Source organism: Bufo bufo, chromosome 1, assembly GCF_905171765.1.
Source record: "Bufo bufo chromosome 1, aBufBuf1.1, whole genome shotgun sequence".
Classification (NCBI taxonomy): domain Eukaryota; kingdom Metazoa; phylum Chordata; class Amphibia; order Anura; family Bufonidae; genus Bufo; species Bufo bufo.
In genome coordinates, this window is record NC_053389.1 from 756,381,528 (window position 1) to 756,403,365 (window position 21,838).

At 46.0% G+C, this 21,838-nt stretch overlaps 1 protein-coding gene across 2 annotated transcripts; it reads right to left on the reverse strand.

The window, feature by feature from the left end:
• Nucleotides 1-2,266: 2,266 nt before the first annotated feature.
• Nucleotides 2,267-21,559, reverse strand: GOLGA7 (golgin A7). Of its 2 annotated transcripts, none has more exons than XM_040414546.1 (6): nt 21,482-21,559; nt 19,101-19,226; nt 11,280-11,432; nt 8,616-8,717; nt 5,992-6,041; nt 2,267-2,826 (listed from the first exon to the last, which is right to left on the reverse strand). In XM_040414546.1, exons 2-5 carry the CDS (start codon nt 19,206-19,208, stop codon nt 5,997-5,999), a joined length of 408 nt encoding a protein of 135 aa, XP_040270480.1. In that variant the 5' UTR covers nt 19,209-19,226; nt 21,482-21,559; the 3' UTR covers nt 2,267-2,826; nt 5,992-5,996. The 2 variants fall into 2 exon arrangements, with proteins under 2 accessions (XP_040270480.1, XP_040270481.1); XM_040414547.1 differs by lacking the exon at nt 21,482-21,559 and adding an exon at nt 21,378-21,465.
• Nucleotides 21,560-21,838: the final 279 nt, after the last annotated feature.

Here is a 21,838-nt window from a genome sequence, read left to right on the forward strand (position 1 = left end):
ATCATCAGTTAAAACAAACTGCAGAACCCCTTCAATAGCCTCTGCAATTTCTGACAGTCCCACGAAGAATGAATGGAGCAGTGGCAAGCATGCTTGACCGCCGCTCCAGAAATTGGATCCATGTTTTCGACATATACGAGGGTCCAAGCAGTCAGAACCCAGTAATCAGATGCTTATTCCTTATCCTAATGATAGGGGGTAAGTTTTTATTTTGGTACAAAGGGGTTGTATTTTTATACAGTTCAGCGTGAAAACCTAGTTACTTTTCTAATTTACTTTCTGTTAGAAAAATGCTCCAGTGAGATATTCTCTTTACTTCATTGTAATTGTGTCCCGTGGTGTTTAATCCATATAGAAAAGCACACGTCCACTTATTGTGGTGGTCGCACATGCTCAGTTCCGTCCTTCAACTGCAACAATCCCGAGATCTATGTGATGTGCAGGGCTGGTTCTAGCTTTAGGAAAGAAGAGAAAAACGATCCAGCACTCCTGTAATTTTTGAGCCGTCGGTTCTTTCATTGCGGTGATAAAAATTCGTACAGTGGTACAACCTCCATATGTGTCATTTGCAGTCTACGCGTTTCGAACTAAGCAGTTCTTATTCATGACTCCTCCTCAAAAATTACAGTAGTGCTGGATCGTTTTTCTCTTTTTTCCTTGTTTCAAGAGGTCTTACCATGGTTTCCTGTGCACCCAAGGACTGCAGTACATGTGGCAGGTGAGCTGGTTTACCTTACTGGTTCTAGCTTTGTTAGAAAGAGATTCTCATGTGATGTATGATTTACATTTTTCAACATCGCTCATGTCACAACCCCTTTAATAACTGAAAAGTGGAAGAAAAAAACTGTCCAATGAAAATTTCCCTATAAATTACAGTTTATTTATAATAAATCCCATACATAAAAAGCACATGGTTTGTTACAGTGACAATGTACACAAGAGGAGAGGTTTACATGGCGTGAGTTTATATTCAATACCAGGATACCAGTTACCACACACACATTGGATCTCTTCACCATTCTGCTACCAGCAGCAGCGCTGTGCCAGGGAACAGAGGGTGGTCGCTGAGCCGAAGAACACCGCCAATCTGCCAAGTCTGGTCGAGCTGGAAAATGAACTGGCATTGCAAACACATTTCTCCATCTCTTTTCAGCTGCTTCAGGCTCCCCACAAGCATATTAATCTATGTATGTTCCTTCGCATATACCGGTGGTCTTTTTTTCCCCATGTGTGGGCATCAGAGAGACTGTAAACATAGTATGCCAACATTCAGGGGAAAAAAAAAATAATAAAAACTATTCAAAACCACCACAGTTTTACTTGGGGAAAAAATAAAAAAATTTTTTTAGTACTAAACGTATATTATAAATACCAAGTTGTAATAATTCAAAGAATTGAGGGGGCAAAAAAACAAAGAGGGAATGACAATGGCAAAAATTTAACTTTATACAGGACAGATCCCCTCTCCTGACAGACCAGTTTTATCAACTACTATCCCCCTTGTAATAACTCTGGAGCATCTATTCTCACAACTTTGTTGTGCCATTCCTTTATTATTCCTACTAGAAGTTTATAAATTAATTGCCAGCAGTTTGCAATGAAGGTCCAGTTGAGTGCTACCAGTTGGTTAGCGTCTCCCTGTATAGTCTGACATCATCCAATCCGTGCTGTCAGTGTCAGACTGTGCAGGGGCACATCCTCAGCTGGACCTTCATTGAAAACTGCTAGCAATTAATTCATAAACTTCTAGTAGCAGTAATAGAGGAATGACACAACATAAGTCGTAAGAAAAGACACCCCAGAATTGCTACTAAAATAGACACGTCAGGAGAGGTTATAGCAACTCTTTAAAGGGTAACTGTCATATATTTTTTATTTGCTAGTTTATTAGAGCTAGGCATGTATACCTGAGTTAGTCTGTCAATGATTGCCCAAAGATCTGTAATTACCTTATAATAACAGCTTTCATTAATGTCTCCTGTCCCTTTCCACTGCTCCCTTAAAAGACTGTTGCTATGGCTCATCTGTCTCCGGCTAGGAAGACGGAGGGGCGGTCCTTCACACTGCATGCCTGCATTAGGCTTCAGAGTGAGGAGGCGTGTCTCTCAGTAATCCAATCTGATTGGCTGGCAGGGAGCTGCTGGCTACAGCAAGCTTGTATGGGAAGTGAGGGAGAGCAGTTTTGGCCTCAGAGAACTGGCAGAGGAGACATTTTGAGAAGATCCTCATAATATAGGATTCAAAACAGGCGTAACTAAGGGGAAAACTCAAGGAAAACAGTTGTAAGTGAAGCTACTAAAGATTGCTTTATTCATAATGCTGCTGCAGCAGTAACATATGCTAAAATGTATTTTTTGATGAAAATATGACAGTTATCCTTTAAGGGACAGAAAACCGACAACAGCCTCTGTCTGCAAGATGATGAATTCCATCCAGTGATGGATGACCCTGGCACAGCGTACATGCACACCATCCTGATTTCCGGAAGCATTCATTGTATCATTTAAGAGCTACGAATATAATAAAAATAAAAAAGTGGCCTCAAAGAAGATGTCAAAGCATTAGAGGAGAACGAATATTGGCACTACCCCCACCCCCAGAAGATGATGTCCATTCCGCAGAGCCATATTCCACCTTCTCTGATCAGGTCCAGGAGGGCAAGCTGGCAGGGTCACAGATTGGCACAGGAAAGGGGTACCGAGTCCATGAGGTACAGTATGGAGAAGTCATTAAGGACGCGCTGCTGACATAGGAATGGCAACTGAAGGAATGTCAGGGAGGACGGTCTCACAGCGGAGAATATTTACAACGCACAAGATGAACCCCCTGGAAACACGACAAGATATAATAGAGAAGAGGTCAGTCACAGAGTCTTCTAATGTTCCCAGCATCTTGACTAAGCCCACCCATTGCCCTCTTCTTTCTGTATGCCATCGTCTGTTATCCAACCAACCTCCTGTACTGTACTTAAAGGGGGTTGTACAGTGCTAGAAAAACATTTCAAACACAGCGCCACCCCCATCCATTGGTTGGTTCTGGTATTGCAACTTAGCTGTATTAAAGTGGATGAGGTTGAAAATGAGATACAGACACAACCTAAGGGCAGGTGTCGTGCTGTTTCTGGAAGAAATCTTGAACAAACCCTTAAAAAGTTCTTTTTTTTTCTTGTAATGCTGACTATTTTTGTAATATACTTTAATTACTGAAATTGTACATTTCTATTAGAAAACGAATTGTAAACTGGCCCATTTTGTGCCATAGCAATGCTCCGTTTACTTAACTGTGGAGACGAGCTCCACACTGACTGCTGCTGTCCTCAATGATATATATATATATATATATATATTAGCAAGTGCTTTGCATCTCCACAGTTAAGTGAGCAGAAGACAAAATGTGCCACTTTAGAGCTATTTTTCTAATAGAAATGTACGTTTTCAGTAATTGAACGGGTTGTCTCACCTCCGTCATCGGGGGCAGATCACTAAGATATGCCCCCAATGTCTGATAGGTGTGGGTCCCACCTCTGGGACCCGCACCTATCTTTAGAATAAAGGGGCCGCCCTTCATTCATTCCTATGGGAGCGCCGAGGTCGACATTGGCAGTCCCAATGAAATTAATGGGAAGCGTACCGTGCAAGCACAGCCACTGCTCCACTGACTTCTATGGGGCTGACGGAAATAGCCGAGCGAGCTCTCTGCTATTTTCGGCGCTCCTATGGGAATGAATGGAGGGCGGCTGCGATTGCACGGTGAACCCTCCTTCGCTTTGCGGGCGACAGTTCTAAAAATAGAACGATAAGCCCCCAATGTCTGAGGTGAGACAACCCCTTTAAAATAGATTACAAAAATGGTCAGTATCGCTGCCCCTGCACATTACCAAAAAAATAAAATAAAATGACAGTTACACTTCACCACATCAGCCATTTCTGTTACAGTAAATTATTCTATTTCATATGAAATAAGGGCACGGCCACACATGGCAGATTGCATGCGGAAAATCCGCAGAATAATTATTCCGCCATATAATGGAAAGATGTTAATAAAATCTTATCCACAAGCTGTGAAAAATGTCCACAATGCAATCTGCATATAACTTGACCTGTGATGAACATTGATTTATGCTATGGATTTCACACACTGCAATCATGTGCCATATACTTCTGAGGCCAGTGATCGGCTGCAGCAGTGTAGGGGTATTAAAGGGAACCTGACATCACCAGAATGGCTCCTCAACCTCCTGCAGTACTCCTCACAGCTATAGTCCTGTCTCCAACGAGATCTTTGTCCGTTTCATCCAATGGAGAACTTTGCCAAAAAACCTCTTTATTCATCCAGGGGCAGCGGTTCAAATTGGCTGCTTGAAGTCAGGGGGCCAGAGGCTTACATGCTCCTAGTCAAGCCAGCCACCCCCCATTCCTGCCTACCCTCTGATTGACAGCTCAGTGCTTTTCTTCTTCAGACACAACACACCCGGGATTCTGTGCGATGAGGCGATCTTCAGTGTCCCTGGCTTCAGGGGCTCACTCCCAGGAGTTGGCGTCCACGCAGAGAGCCTCTGAAGCCAAGTACACTAAAGATCGTCTCACTGCGCAGACGCTGAAAATGAAACCAAAAGGCACATTGCAAATGAAGAATAAAAAACACAATGCGCCGTCAATCAGGGGAAAGGAGCAGGACGGGAGCTGGAGCGTCAAGACCGCTGTCCCTTTGACTTCAAACTAGGGATCGACCGATTATCGGTTTTACCGATATTATCGGCCGATATTCAGGATTTTGACAGTTATCGGCATCTATTTTTCCGATATTCCGATAACGTATGGGGAACACAGATCACGCTGCTGTCAGCGCTCTCCGTGTTCCCTCAGCAGCACAGGGGAGAAGGAAGCAGTGTCTCCCTCCCCCCTGTGCTGCTGCCGCCAATGAAGAGACAGATGAGAAGAGGAGGGGAGGGGCTGCGGCCACTGCGCCACCAATGATGTTAACTTACTCATTCATTCAAATTAAACAGGAGGCGGGAGCTGGCTGCAGAATCACATAGCCGGCTCCCGACCTCTATGAGCGATAGCTGCGATCTGCGGTAGTTAACCCCTCAGGTGCCGCGGATCGCAGCTACTTGTCATAGAGGTCGGGAGCCGGCTATGTGATTCTGCAGCCAGCTCCCGCCTCCTGTATATGAATAAATGAGAGATTTATCTTCATTGGTGGCGCAGTGCGCCCCCCCCCCCCCCCCCCCCAGTATTAATCATTGGTGGCAGTGGCCACAGGATCCTCTCTCCCCTGCTCCTCCGATCGGAGCCCAGCAGTGTAATCCTGGGGCTCCGATCGGTTACCATGGCAGCCAGGACGCTACTGAAGCCCTGGCTGCCATGGTAAGCTCCATGCTGCTGTGTGCACAAAGCACAGAGCAGCAGGGACAGTGTGAGCTCCTATTCACCCTGATAGAGATCTATCAGGGGGAATAGGACAAGGGTTCTAGTCCCTAAGGGGGCTAAAAGTTAGAAAAAAAAAAATATATATATATTAAGTATAAATAAAAAAGAAAGATTTACAAAAAAAAAAACAACTACACATTAACAATAAAAATTAATTTTCAGCAGATTTGTGCAGGATTTTTTTTTTCAAAAATTTAATTTCACAGAATATCGGTATAAATTATCGGCTATCGGCCTGAAAGTTCACAAATTATCGGTATCGGCCCTAAAAAAAAATCAATATTGGTCGATCCTTACTACAAACAGCCACCTGGGATAAATAAAGTTGTTTTGTGGCAGAGTTTTCCATCGGATGAAACAAGCAAAGGCATGGTTGGAGACATGATGACCATCGCTGTGAGGTACTGCAGGCAGTCGGGGAGGCATTACAGTGATGACAGGTTCCCTTTAAGGCTCGTCATGGCTGCAGTGATTTCCATAAAACCAGAATGGAATTTAAGAATGCAAAAAGGCAGTTCAATCAGACACGCTCATCTAAAAGAAATATTATGTAACGTACCTGTCCTATCTGCCAGTCAGGCTTCTGTCCTCGTAGATCGTAATCTCAATCTGCAAACTGGGTCAAGGAAGAGAATCGAGAAAACACAAGACATGCTCCACTTGTAAAAACTGAAGCTGGCCAAACAGTCTGAAGTTGATCAAAATAGATGTTTTTTTGTTTTGTTTTTAGCAACACGATCGTTCGTTGGGTGCAATTTGACACACCGTCATCATCTGGAAAGACACGTTTAAAATTCTCATCCTCTGAAAACTAGTATTTGCCTGTAAAAGATGCAGGGAATCGTTACACTAATCTAGCCTACAGAACTCGACCTCTGTAAGCCCACAGGCGCCCTGCAAAGTGACTGTAGGCTGCCAGTGGGCTACCATGGAGGCCAGAGGGCGAACAATGGCTATCAGGCCTGCCACGTACCTAAGTGTAACAATTAGGGCCCATTCAGACAGCCGCATAAATGGGTCCGCACACGTTCCACAACAGGTGCGGACCCATTCATTTCAATGGGGCTGCAAAAGATGCAGACAGCACACTGTTTGCTGTCCACATCTGTAGGTCCGTTCCATGGCAAGGCTAGAGCATGTCCTATTCTTGCCCGCAATCACAGACAAGAACAGGCATTTTTTTATTATGGTTGGGGCCATGTGCGGTCTGAAAATTTCGGGAAGCACACGGCTAGTATCCGTGTTTTGCGAATCCGCAAAACACTACGGTCCTGTGAATGCCCCCTTACATGCATGATACAATGCAAGAAGGGAATATTGCAGGGTCAAGATCCACAGTGGGGCTTAAAAAAACAAAAAAAAAACAAAAAAAAAACAAAAAACTTTCTAATCCTTCAATCTTCCACCCAAAGTGCCATGTCATTTATTTCCGGCATCAAAATTCCACCCTAGAGAATCTCTCGTGCATGTGAGCGGAGTGTTGTGGTAATCCCATTCACTAGTATAGGATGCAGATCGCACACTGATTTCACTGCATGATATGCCCCAAAATTCCATCGTATGAAAAAACCTCAGACATTTCCCAGTACAATGCTTTATTACGGAAAATAAAATGAATAACAAATCCAAACATAATTGGACCCCTGCTATAAAATTAAGTTATTTGTCCCGCACGTTATTTGTCCCACACTGTAAAAAACAAACAAAAAAAAACACAATGCCAGAAGAGAATTAAGTAATCAAAGTCATATGTACCCCAACATGGTGCCAATGAAAAGCGCAAGTCATCCTGGAAAAATGCACAAGTAGTCAAAAAGCCAGGTCAACAGAAAAATATAATTATTATGGAGTCTTGGAAAGCAGCAACACAAAGTCAAAAAAAAAAATGTAAAGTATTTTTTGTGCAAATGTAACAAAAAACAACTGCACAGTGATATATACAAATCCCCAAAAAACAATGGTGGAATTGCTTTTCTATATGTAAACCGTAAAAAAAAAAAAAAAAAAAAAAAAAAAAAAACAAGCTTTCATATAGCTACATTGATAGAAAAATATTCTTTACAAAGTCACGTTTTCTGGAAGGCAGAGATGAGAAAATAAAAGTGCTGTTCCCTGAAAGGGGTTCTCGGGAATACGGAGCTTTTTACAAAGTGCCCGCAGCCTGTCTATGGACAAGTATGGCAAAGTTTTTGGAGATTTTTTTAAATTTTTTTATACAACCCCTTTAAAGAGGACCTGTCACCACAAAATCCAAGTATGTGGTCATTATTAATCTCGATCAATCCATGCTTCCCCCGACCCCCAAGTCCTTGCTGCTCTGTATGTCTTGTCCTGGCTCGCCCACGTAGCCAATCACTGGCTTAGGCTACTTTCACACTCGCGTTTTGGGCGGATCCGTCATGGATCTGCAAAAACGGATCTGTTACAATAATACAACCGCATGCCTCCGTCATGAACGGATCCGTTTGTATTATCTGTAACATAGCCAAGATGGATCCGTCATGAACTCTATTAAAAGTCAAATGGGGGACGGATCCGTTTGCTATTGTGCCAGATTGTGTCAGAGAAAACGGATCCGTCCCCATTGACTTACATTGTGTGTCAGGACGGATCCGTTTGGCTCAGTTTCATCAAGCGGACAGCAAAACTGTGCCGGCAGCGTTTTGGTGTCCACCTCCAGAGCGGAATGGAGACTGATCAGAGGCAAACTGATGCATTCTGAGCGGATCCTGTTTTGGACCGCGTGTGAGAGCCCTGAACGGATCTCACAAACGGAAAGCCAAAACGCCGGTGTGAAAGTAGCCTTAGACGTTACAACAGTAAAGCGCCGGCCACTCAGACCATCACAAACAACCCAAGTTCACTTTAGAAGCTGATTTTGCCAACAGACATTGCTACGGAGGAACGTATTGCATGGTGCAGAAGAGAGTCTGCCGGATTGGGGGACCCCTCCCCCCCCCCTCTATGACAGGTTTGTCCTGATAAGGAAGCTTCTTTAATATGAAATGTCATCAAACTTCACTACCCCACAAGTTCATACGACCATCATTGGAGAGGGATAGGGACAGAATACAAGCTGACATATATAGCAGTCTGTAGTCTGCACACCATTTACAAACTACAGACTTCTATAAGCACGGCACGATCTACAACAGGAATTAGTAGTAGTCACAGAAAGGATACCACACGCAGGCCCCTTTCTATTGGGTCAGTCAGGAGCAGCCCCTGCGGAGCATAAATCTTCTCATTTTGCTCTTGAATAAACTTTGCAATCTTCTTCAGAACCTAGAAGTAAACACAAAAAGGTGGCGGAGGGAACACATGAATACTTATGGATTGAACAATCAGCATATACCAGAAAACCAAAGCTGCCCCCATATCGCCCAGCATAGTGCATGCATACAGAAAGCCCATCATTGCATGTACTTGGTGCACAATATGTGGAGTCAGACAAGCAATTCAATCTAATCTAAAAAGTGGAAGCAAGTGTTATGTGAGCCGAGTCTGGAGCAGACGGACGGGCTGTAATAAGACTCTTCTGCTGTACGAGAGTGAAGGAGAAAGCGCCTGCAACCAGAACCCCTGCTGGCAGGAGAAAGCGCCTGCAACCAGAACCCCTGCTGGCAGGAGAAAGCGCCTGCAACCAGAACCCCTGCTGGCAGGAGAAAGCGCCTGCAACCAGAACCCCTGCTGGCAGGAGAAAGCGCCTGCAACCAGAACCCCTGCTGGCAGGAGAAAGCGCCTGCAACCAGAACCCCTGCTGGCAGGAGAAAGCGCCTGCAACCAGAACCCCTGCTGGCAGGAGAAAGCGCCTGCAACCAGAACCCCTGCTGGCAGGAGAAAGCGCCTGCAACCAGAACCCCTGCTGGCAGGAGAAAGCGCCTGCAACCAGAACCCCTGCTGGCAGGAGAAAGCGCCTGCAACCAGAACCCCTGCTGGCAGGAGAAAGCGCCTGCAACCAGAACCCCTGCTGTATAATGTGATGGAAAAATGAATCAAGCCAGCAAAGGAGGCAATATGGACAATCACAATACATTAGTAAGTGCCTTGTATTAACTTTCTCTACATGATAAATGCCACTTACTGAAGTGAGACAGACCGTTTAAGTGAAATAAATCTTGTAAGGAAATCCCAAGACTGGGTCACTGCAACTTTTTGGACAACAGGTAAACATAATGTTATAATTTAGAAATGTGTTTGATTTCTTACATGTTTCTGGGTATAGATACTGGTAACATATCATTAGGATATATATATATATATACAGTATCAGTGCCTGATTGGGGGGGTCTAGCGCTAATGAGCCCAGTCAGCTGCTAAAATGAAGTGTCAGCGGCACTAGGAAACAGTCGTACCACTAACTTCCGATGGCTCTGCTTTTCTTTTTCCAGGAGGCCTCATGGGTGGCCACTGACTGATGGGTGACCGTGATGCCACCCAGAAAGAGTTGGGTGGAATAGTCAGGCATATTGCTTTTCTAGCGCTGCCGCCACTTTGTTCTAGTGATCAGCAGGGTCACAACATATGGTGGCATATATGAGCAATGACACAACCCCTTTAAGGCCTCATGCACACGACCGGATGTTCGGTCTGCATCCGATAGGCATTTTTTGCAGATTGGATGCGCACCTATTAATTTCAATGGGGCTGCAAAAGATGCGGACAGTACACTGTATGTCCGTTAGGCGGCACCCGCAAAGAAGAACATGTCCTATTCATATCTATTTTGGATTTCCAGAGGAGTTTGGGGAAAAAAATAAAAATGGTACCATGCACACGGCCTGGATCCGCGGACTGCAAAACGGTTGCGTGCAGATGAGCCCTAAAGTAAATATCCTACCCCCAAAATTTCCAACTTTTTTTTAGCTGCAGTAATAAAGGGAGTCTCAGTAGTACTCTCTGCTCCTTAATAAAAAAAGAAGCTAAATGGGTATTACCATTTTAAATATTGATGGCATATATGCAGAACTTTCCGAGAAATGGGGGTCCGACCTCCGGTACCCCTGCTGATCCTGAAAACGAGGAGACGGCAGCCCTGAGTAAGTGAATGGAGTTAAAAGCACCAGGGAAAAAAGAGAGAATCAGCGCTGCAGCTCTTTCCCATTCAGGATCCAACATCTGGGACCCTCCGCGATCATAAAGTGATTGCCTATCCCTAGCAATGCCATCACTTTACAAGGCAGGAATATCCCTTGAAATCCGGATCGTCCACCAATTTAACTTTACTGGCCCTTTCTTACGGTACGACTGCGAGACGCATTAAGAAATGCATCTGTCCGGCATCACTGGGGTTAATCCGCTGGAAGATCGAGGCGGATAAATACATAAAACCCCTTCTTAAGAACATATTTGTGAGCCTACACTATGTACCTCTCACAGAGGTGAATTCATCCAAATCAGTTGCTTTCTCTAGCCACTTAGGAAGAGCTGTCCAAGGACCCAATATTTACGGTCCGGTTGAAAGGGGCAGGGGGGATGTGAAGACACAGACCGCGCTTATTAACCACTTTGATGGTGGGCACATACATGGGTGTCGGTGGGAGCGCTGTCTCTTTATCCTCGGGTTTACCGGAGTCTGGCCAGCCCTGGCTGAATAAATAAATCCAGGATCTGTCTGTACGTGGCAAGTCATTTCATCTGAGAGCTGCTGAAAGGTCTCAATTCATTCTCCGAAAAAACCTCATCTAAACACAGCTGACCGGGAATAAGGACGGCTCATTTTATATCCCCACTCAGCTTTAATTCTTCAGGAGGAAAACAAACGCCTCTGTAAGCGCTTGCAGGGAGCCAAGATGGAGGCATGCGGCCTCTTCCTTTAGCCGCGCCAAGCCCGTGCCGCACACCCACCTTCTCATAGTGCGTCTCCATACATAGGAATATGGTATAGGCAGTGAGGCAGGCCAGGCAGCCCTCAAGGTAGGACTGGCCTCCAAGCTTCTCCGCCTCCGCAAACAGGTTGTTCAATGTCCGGATCGTCTCCTCGAACTGCTGTCTGTCGACCTGAGGAAGATACAAGAAGCTGGATGAGAGGTCTTTCCATTTTAGAGCAAAGTGAACGTTAAAAGGCAAAAAAAAAAATAATTAGCTCAATGCTAAAGTCAATACTCCAAAAATTCTAATAGTCCGCCATAAGGAAAACCGTAGGTCCTTGGATTACTGGCCTCAAAATGTAAAGACAACCATGAGATGATTGTCAGCCAAACCCCCCCATTTAAGTGCAACTGGCCGATCTTCGGGCGTGTCCCAACTCCGTCACGGGGGAAAAAAAAAAGGCTTTTCACACACCAAGCCTTTGTTATCACGGGACATAAGCCACTGCCAGAGGCTGATCCCCCTCCCTCCTGTGAAAACCCATGCATGCACCGCCAGGGTTAATAGCGGTCTGCTGAAAGTCATCCCCCCATTTCAGTCATTCATGGCCTATCCAAAAGCTATGCCACAGGTTTCTGATAGAAGTGGGGGACCATCTCTGAGACCAGCATGTAAAAGGGGTTGTCCCATCTCAGACAATGGGTGCATATCGTTCTTGTCCGATAGGTGCGGGTCCCACCGCTGGGAGCCGCACCTACTGTATCTCGTAAACACAGCCGAAAAGGAAGCCAGCCACCGCCAAGCGTTCCTATTGGCCCCCTAGAAATGAATGGAGGCCAGCTGCGCATGCGCAGTGCACCCTCCCTTCACGTGATAGGTGGGACCCGCACCTATCAGACAATGGGGCATATCGCTAGGATATGAGATGGGAAAACCCCTTGAACTGGAGAACAGGGCTCATCTGTTGGACATTTATGGCATATCTTGTGGATACTCCATAAAACATCAGAGTTGGGACTACATTACATTCACTTTTCTATTTTATGCTGCTTCATGAATTCTTTCTTGGAAAGCTGGGTGACAACCTATAAGAATACTACTCCATTTCATGCAGAAGTTGTCACTTAGCTTTTCTAGAGTCCTGAAACAGATATTTGCTTAGTCGGGCAAAACTGCAATATAACCAAGCAGATTTATCATCTGTGGGATCTTAATGGGAAGCGGGTCCATTAGTCCGAGCAGAGAGCACTCAAGGGAACTGTGCAATACTTCCAGAAATACTGAACTTGCGGCCAAGTTCCCCAACAGATCACGGTGGTTTTAGGTGCGGGATACTTTCTGATCAGCATAAAGGGTTTTTTCCACGATGACCAACCCATTAAGAGTGGGCACCTGCTCACTAAACCACAGATTGTGATGAGAGTTGGTCTCAAAACAACACTGAATACCGTAACTACATTTCCATAGGAGGATGGCCCTCTACCTACAAATTACAGGTAGGGGGCGCCCCGCAATAACCGGCAGGACTGTGAGGGGCATTGTTCTACCATATAGAAGCAGTGGTTTCGGTAAGGACGGCTTGATGAGGTGTTGTGTCTGCTCATCATGTCCTTCTCCTCATCACTTACCCAAAATCATTTTGATGGTGTCCCTTTAACTTACTTCCCAGTCCAGCACACTCATACATGAACACCCCCATGTGGTAGGACATTTACCTAAGGGATCTGGACAGAAGTGAGCTGACCCGGACAAGACAGCGGCTCAGCCATTTCATTTTTAGATGAAAAAGCCCAGCCAACAAAATCAGGCCCAGGTTTTGCACAGACAAATATTGGTTTTATGCATGTGATATGGAGAAGCCCTGCGGCAACACAGAGCTGGAACGTGAAGACTGGCAGAGACCCCCAACCCAATATTAGGGCTACATAAGGATATGTTCACACTCTTCCCCTCGGGATAACCCCTTCTTAGAATCCCCTTAGGCCTGCCCTCTCTCACATGCACTAGTATTGGAGAAGAAAAAATGGAAGCCTTTCGGGACTTTGACTGCAGCCATGCGTTCCTCCCGCAGCGAGTCCGCAACGCAGCTCCCTGCCTGACCTCCCAGGGGTCGCATAGCATTATACTGATTTATGATGCTATGTAACCCTTAGGCTGCGTTCACACGGGCGAGATTTCTGCGCGGGTGCAATGCGGTAGGTGAACGCATTGCACCCGCACTGAATCTGGACCCATTCATTTCAATGGGGCTGTTCAGATGAGCGATGATTTTCACGCATCACTTATGCGTTGCGTGAAAATCGCAGCATGCTCTATATTCTGCGTTTTTCACGCAACGCAGGCCCCATAGAAGTGAATGGGGTTGCGTGAAAATCGCATGCATCCGCAAGCAAGTGCGGATGCGGTGCGATTTTCACGCACGGTTGCTAGGTGACTGTCTATACACTGTATTATTTTCCCTTATAACATGGTTATAAGGGAAAATAATAGCATTCTGAATACAGAATGCATAGTAGGTGATCAATTGAGGGTTAAAAAATAAAAAAAATTAACTCACCTTGTCCTCTTGTTCGCGTAGTTCTCCCGGTCTTTAGTTCTTTAAAAAGATGAACTATGGGCTAAAGGACCTTTGATGACGTAAGATCACATGCTCCAATCACATGGTCCATCACCGCGGTGATGGACCATGTGATTGGAGCATGTGATCTGACGTCACCAAAGGTCCTTTAGCCCATAGTTCATCTTTTGAGAAGTAAAGAAGAGACCGGGACTTACGCGAACAAACGGAGAAGGTGAGTTAATTTTTTTTATTTTTTTTAACCCTCAACTGATCACCTACTATGCATTCTGTTTTCAGAATGCTATTATTTTCCCTTATAACCATGTTATAAGGGAAAATAATAACATCTACACAACACCGAACCCAAACCTGAACTTCTGTGAAGAAGTTCGGGTCTGGGTACCACAGTCGGTTTTTTATCATGCGCGTGCAAAACACATTGCACACGCACGATAAAAACTGAACATCGGAACGCAATCGCAGTCAAAACTGACTGCAATTGCATTCCTACTCGCGCGGGTTTGCCGCAACACACCGGGACGCATCCGGAACTAATCCGGACACGCTCGTGTGAACCCAGCCTTACAGTTCTGGAATGTATTGGATAACACAGACAGCATTATGCCAGTGTTATCAAATACATTCCAGAACGGTAAGGGTTACATACCATCATAAATCAATATAATGCTATGCGACCCCCTGGCAGCACTGGGAGGTCATGCCGGGAGCTGCGTTGCGGACTCGCTGCGGGAGGAACGCTCGTTTGCAAGGGGCCTTAAGGGTAAGTTCGCACACGGCAAATTTTTCCCACCATGGATCTCATCACAATCACGTGTTACGTGCAGATTCTGCTGCGGATTTCATCCCTATAGTGTGTGATTGGACCCCAAATCTGCCGTGTTTAAATTGACCCTTTCAAGACACAGGTAACACAATGATATTAGAGAAACTGGAAAACTACCATACGGCTTATAATTGGAAACTCCCTTTAAGGGCCCATTCAGACAACCATATGAACGGGTCCACACCCATTCCACAATTTTTGCGGAAAGGGTGCGGACCCGTTCATTTCAATCGGCCGCAAAAAATTCCAGACAGCACACCGTTTGCTGTTCACATCCGTGGTTCCGTTCCACGGAATGGATAGAGCACGTCCTACTCTTGTCCGCAATTGCGGACAGGAATAGGCATTTTCTATTATGGTTGCGGCCATGTGTGGTCTGCAAATTGTGGAACACACACGGCAGGTGTCCGTGGTTTGCGGATCCGCAAAACACCACGGCCGTCTGAATGACGCCCAAGAGTGGGATATATCAATTAAAAGCCTCCATTGACCTGTTGCCCCTTTATGGCAGCCTGCATTGCTTTTACCCATGGCTACCCATCTCTATCACCAGTTCCTAGAATTAAAGGAGTAGGACTTTACACCTCTGCCCACACCGTGCCCGGCTCCTTACTTTTGTGGCCGGCTTAGATGCAAATGACCCCCTAATAACAGCCCACAGCACAATGAATAGCAGCTCTGTGGAGAACTGCAAGTCAGCGTAATCCCTCCATAGACACACAATGAAGATAAAAGGCTGAAAAGATCTCAAACCAAACAATCCTGCAGCACGAGAGAAGAAAAATAAATCTGGACATCCAGGATCGCCGGATGAGACGGCACAGCAGCCAAGGAGACGCTGCGTTCACGTCAATATCACCCACTCAGGCAGTCACGTTGCCAAGAATGTATCTGAAAATTCTCACCAAAATCTTCATAAATCTCCCCAAGAGGTGCAGAGAGGCCGACACGGAGGCCATTGTAAATAAACTCTTCATATTACGCAGACTATGGAGTTCCAGAGCTGTGGAAAGAAGACGGGTAACCTTATCTTCCAGACGCATTCCAGGAAGCTAAAGGTGCCCGTACACATCAGAAGACTGGCAGCCGACCACCTGATGGGTATGGGGGTGCCCAGACTCTCCAATGACAGCAGAGGTCTAAGGTGTTTGGCCACCTTAGTGCAACCAGTGAACTAGGCAGGGTTCAAACGCGGAGGTTTTTTTGCAGAGTTTTCAATGTTAGGCTACTTTCACACGTGCGTTTGGTGCGGATCCGTCATGGATCTGCACAGACGGATCCGTTCAGATAATACAACCGTCTGCATTCGTTCAGAATGGATCCGTTTGTATCATTTTTAACATAGCCAAGACGGATCCTTCTTGAACACCATTGAAAGTCAACGGAGGACGCATCCGTTTTCTATTGTGCCAGATTGTGTCAGTGAAAACAGATCCGTCCTCATTGACTTACATTGTGTGCCAGGACGGATCCGTTCGGCTCAGTTTCATCAGACGGACACCAAAACGCTGCAGGCAGCCTCCAGAGCGGAATGGCGACGGATCGGAGGCAAACTGATGCTTTCTGAGCGGTTCCTTATCCATTCAGAATGCATTAGGGCAAAACTGATCAGTTTTGGACCGCTTGTGAGAGCTCTGAACGGATCTCACAAACGGAAAGCCAAAACGCCAGTGTGAAAGTCGCCTAACTTTAAAAGGGCTTCTCCGGACTACAGATATTGATAACTAGGGATGAGCGAACCCGATGTTTTCAGGTTCTGGTGGAATTCCGTTATGGATTCCATTATCACGGAATATAACGGAATTCTATGACGGGACGCAAAACTGAAGCCTTTAAGAGGCGTTCCGTCATACCAGAAGCCTATGGGCAGCATAACGCAGCCGTCTGGTTTCTGTTATGTAGGACGGAAGGCAAAGTCCTCTCCTGCATAATGAAAACCAGATGGATTGTAAGCTCTTGCGAGCAGGGCCCTCATTCCTCTTGTTGTTGCCATGTTATTTATGACTGTTTGTATATGAACCCCTGAATTGTAAGGCGCTGCGGAATATTTTGGCGCTATATAAATAAAGATTATTATTATGGATGCGTTATGCTGCCCATAGACTTCTGTTATGACGGAACGCCTCCTAAAGGCTTCCGTTTTGCGTCCAGTCATAGAATTCCGTTATATTCCGTGATAACGGAATTCCACCAGAACCCATCGGGTTTTCTCATCCCTATTGATAACCTATCCACAGGATAGGTCATCAATATCCGATAGATGTCGGGCTGCCACAACAGCAGAAGAGGATGGCTCTGCACACAGTGTAGTTTGTGGCGCCGGAGTATTGAAGCTCAGCTCCCATTCACTTGAATGCAAGCTTAGCTGCAGTACCTCAGCGCGGCCACTACACAGTGTATGGCGCCGTCTTCTTCCAGCTCTGTACACTGTATACTTTCCGGCTGCCTGAAACAGCTGATCATGGCAATGCAGGGTGTCAAGCCCTACCAATCTGATACCGACGACCTATACACAGGAAAGGCCATCCATATCTGTAGACTGTAAAGCCTATAGCAAAATATAAAACACATCCCACGCAAAGCATTTTGATTTATGGTCATTTTTTTTTCTTTTCTCCTAGGCTTATCTATAAAAGACTTTAAAAAGGGCAGAAAAAATGTGAGCACAAAAATCACAATAAATTACAAAAACACCACTTCAGCGCTGGCAGTTTTACACTAACAAACCTAAAGGACACAGATGGCTCCTCTTTGGGTTGTGTCACGCTACAACTTTCTTTGCAAAAACGCTGGTTTTCTTTGAGTTTTGGGCAGTTATAAACGTGCCCAGATGGCGTGGACCAATAATAAAATATAAAAGGACCCTACAAACACTAAGATTTCAGTTAGCCTGGGTTCACATCGCCATTTCATTTTCCCTTCTTCGGATCCTTCAGAAGAGCATGAAAAAACAAAGAAACAAAAAAAAACAAAAAGAAAAAGGATCCTGTATTTTAGGCATTCGTTATGCACACTGTGCATCCATTTTAACAAAAAAAAAAAAAAAAACGGATTTCAGATGGAAATGACTAAAACAGATGCAAAATGTGCTTAACGGACCCGTTTTTTTCTGGTCTTCTGACGGATCAGAAGAAGGAAAAACGAATGAATTTCATATTTGAATTTTTTTTACAAAACCAAAAAAAGAAAAAGGCTTAGTGTGGCAGCACCCTTTCAGCAGCTTATGAAGATGCCCATCACTGAAAGCTCCTGATATGTGGCAGTGCCAACAAGGTTTTTTAGACCTAGAGTGAATTTCGCACAGGGTTCTTACTTGTAGGATGCTGCGAGTAGTAACGTAGTTGTTAGAAACGCACACGCAAACAAGATCTGGTTCACTTAAAGGGGTTATCCAACCCCCTGTAATGCTCAGGCACCTTGTACAGGTTGTAATTATCCCACTAACTGGCACCCGCATCGCTCCTGATCCCCGCAGGGCCGCCGCTGCTTCTTCTCGTCGCGCAGATGAAAACATCAAACGGGGGTGGGGGGGGAATGGAAGTTTCAGCCAATAGCAGGCTGCATCGGGGATTCTAGGGAGGCTCGTTCCTGTCGCGGCCTGCTATTGGCTGCCTCCAACCCCCCCCCCCCAACAGATGTTTTGATATGTGCGACGGGGAGATGCGGCGACGGCCGTGCGGGCATCAGAAGCGACGCGGGATAAGTATAACCCGTAGTAATCCATTATAGGGATTGCACAACCCCTTTAACATTCATAGGCTGCATTTTTTTCTTAGGCCTGAAATAAAAAACTGCTGGCGAGTTGTAAAGCGTGCTTCCACCAGCCTGTACGGGTCTGACATTCACACATCCGTGGTTCTCCACGGGCCGTGGACGGGTGGTAACAAAATGAAAGCATGCCCTATTTTGTCCGCGATTATGAATCCCTCGCGAACATTACAGTCTATGGGTCCGTGAAAACCATTAACACAACACGGATGGCATCCATGTTTGGTCTGCGGCATTCGTGGACCATTGGTAGGAGATGCTCTGGAAAAGTCTAGCAGAGTACGTGGAATACAAATAACACAGGGAGGGCAAAAAAAAAAACGGACACGTGAACCGAAGACGGATTCTTCATGGAAATCCTTACAGATGAACCACTATCTTGCCACGGATGTCATCGTGGACAAGCAGGAGTAGCCTAACATACAGAAAAGACTATGGAGGACCTACATTTTTCATAAACATTCAGATGATGCACCTCACAAGGAACCAAGCCGAGGATGAATAAAGACCTCTGCATTACGTCTGTGGGATGTACATCCTTGTTTGAGGAAAATATGCAAGTGGAGAATAGAAAACGGACCATACATTAATATTAGTAAAGGATATCCCAATATATTTTATAGAAATACAATTAGAGCCGAGCAAGGGGTGCACATGGTTAGGATATGGGGGTCACCAAACTTACCCGAGTCTCCAGCTCAGAGGGAAACTTGGTCTGGAACTGACACAAGGTGCCATTGGTGTAGTCCCTCTGGATGAAGACTTTCCCGGCCACAGCTGCCTGCGGTCTCATGGCCACGAACGGCGCAATCTGGAGGGGACGATACAAAAAAACATGACTACGTATATTTTCAGATTTAGGGCTCAAGCACATGACCGTTGGATCCGCAAAACATGGATACCAGACGTGTGCATTCTGCGGAACAGAAGGGCCATCCCCTAATAGAACAGTCCTATCCTTGGAAACAGAACGCACACAGAAACATTTCCGTTTTTTTGTGGCTCCATTGAAGGGAATAGTTCTGCATACGGGACGAGAAAAAAAAAAACAAAAAAAAACAAAACAGAAAGTACATGGAAAAAAAATACGTTTGAGCCCTTACCAAGAAGGGAGAAGGGGGGGAAATCTACGTGTGGGCTGCTTGCTGTCCTGCACGGGGTCATGTCAGTGGCAATGTACCAATGTCAATTCTCAACAGATTCATTTCTTAATTAATATTTATAGGGGTCTGAGATATTTTTTTTTCTCAGTGATCCAAGTCCCCTGCTATACGGACGGGGCAGCCGGAAACCACGGCGAAGGAAGCCGCTACTGCCTGTCTGGAGTATAGCGATAGTATGACCACAATATCGGACATTCAGAACTGATGTGTTACAGTCCCTCTGCCAAGAGTATAATGGACCGACGTCCGATTTCCTGAGCCGCGGACCCATCTCATGAGTGTCCAGTTTGGAACCCCCTCTACGGCCTCATGTGCATGACATTTTTCATCCAGGAGCTATCAGCATTTTCTATGGGGCCATGCATACATCCGGATTTTTACGGATCTGTGTGGTTATTTAAAATAGTAAAACTAAGGGTACTTTCACACTAGCGTTTTTCTTTTCCAGCCCTAAGTTCCGTCCTAGGGGCTCAATACCGGAAAAGAACTGATCAGTTTCATCCCCATGCATTCGGAATGGAGAAAAATCCGTTCAGGATGCATCAGGACGTCTGCAGTTCAGTCACTGAACGGCGTTTTGGACGGAGGAATTCCGGACCAGTTGCCGGAATGCCGGATTTACATTGAAATGTATTAGTGCCGGATCCGGCATTAAAAATACCGCAATGCCGGATCCGTCCTTCCGGTCTGTGCATGCGCAAACCGGTAAAAACGTGAAAAAAATATATAACGGATCCGTTTCTCCGGATGACATCCGGAGAGACGGATCAGTTCTTGCAATGTATTTGTAAGATGGATCCAGATCCGTCTACAAATACTGTCCGTTTGCATGCAGATTGCTGGATCCGGCAGGCAGTTCCGCAGACGGAACTTCCTGCCGGATATAATCTGCCGCAAGTGTGAAAGTAGCCTTAAAGGGAATCTGTCAGCCCATACCTAGTGATGAATCCTTCATACATGTCAGATGCACGCCGGTCAGAAGATTCTACTGCTCTTGTTCCTACGTCCATCGGTGGCGCCATTGTGGAGAAACTGCTAATTAGCCCCTGGGTGCAAAGAGGGTAGGGCAGTTGCACTTTGTTTTAGCACCTGAGGATCTGCTCATCTTCTGGCCACGCCCCCTTCACTTTGACTGACAGGGCCGGTAGTCTTGGGCGAGCACATTCGGCATACGCACTGTACAGAGATGGAGTGCCTGGCGATATCCACTCCCATGCGGCTTCAGTGCCAGGCGCGAGTACTTCTTCACTGCCTGGCCCTGTCAGTCAGTGATGGGGGCGCGGTCAGCAGGGTAGATGAGAGGAGCCTCGTGTGCAACAGCGCCGCCCTGGTTGCACCTAGGGGCTAACTAGCATAAAGTAAAAACCCCTTTAAACATTTTTTTTTTTGGGGGGGGGGGGGGGGGTTTGGAATAGTATTTGAGAGCTGGGACCCTGAGTGATGGGCAGAACAGAGCGGCTGCAGTGATTGGCCCTGTATGATGGCATATCACATCACCAGGGCCCCATATTCTAGTAACTGGCAGGGGCCCGAACTCCTGAGCCCCCTGGAATAGTTGGGGAGATTAATCTATTGTATCTATTGGGCAAGTTGTCCTTGTTGCCCATAGCAACCAATCAGATCGCTGTCTGTGAGTGGTTGCCACGGGCAACAAATCCAGATTTTAGTGACAGTTTTGATACATGAAGCCCAACATCTTCTGCCCTAGGAGAGGATTTTTAGAGGCAGTATATTATCATATAGTTTATTATATATTACAGTATATTATACTGAGCAGGTGAGAGTTCCCATATACATACATTACACGGCCCCAACACCCGGCTATAATACAGGAGGAGTCCTGGCCGCAGTACCGTCTCTATATATCACCGATACCGATTCCGCCCCCGCTCCCCGCACTCACCACTTCCGTCTGCTGGCTCCGACGGCGCTTTGCGGCAGCCGTAAAGCGAGCGAGAGGCGAGCCGCGAGTGACACGTGACTAAGATCACATGACCGGCCGCCGGCGCTGAGTCGAGAACGTCACTGTGCAGAAGCCGCGGCGTACCGTGAGCCTGCACTGAGCGGGCGCGTTATCGGTGTTAGGTGGGCACAGGCGAAAACGCATGCAATGCTAGCTATCCGTATTTCATCCGAGAAGGTGCCGCTGTAGTAATTGCGTTGAAAGTAATGCGCGTATTATAAACCGCATGTCTGGACTTTACCACAGCGAACCGTTTCATAAAGCCTTCTTCACACACTTTGTTCCCTGCGTTTTAAA

Excerpts from the sequence above, each read along its gene's own strand:
- GOLGA7 (XM_040414546.1), bottom strand. The coding sequence starts at position 19,208 with ATGAGACCGCAGGCAGCTGTGGCCGGGAAAGTCTTCATCCAGAGGGAC. Across the intron at positions 11,433-19,100 it reads CCTCTGAGCTGGAGACTCGG|GTCGACAGACAGCAGTTCGA; the intron begins GTAAGTTTGGTG and ends TATCTTCCTCAG. Across the intron at positions 8,718-11,279 it reads TGGAGACGCACTATGAGAAG|GTTCTGAAGAAGATTGCAAA; the intron begins GTGGGTGTGCGG and ends GTTTACTTCTAG.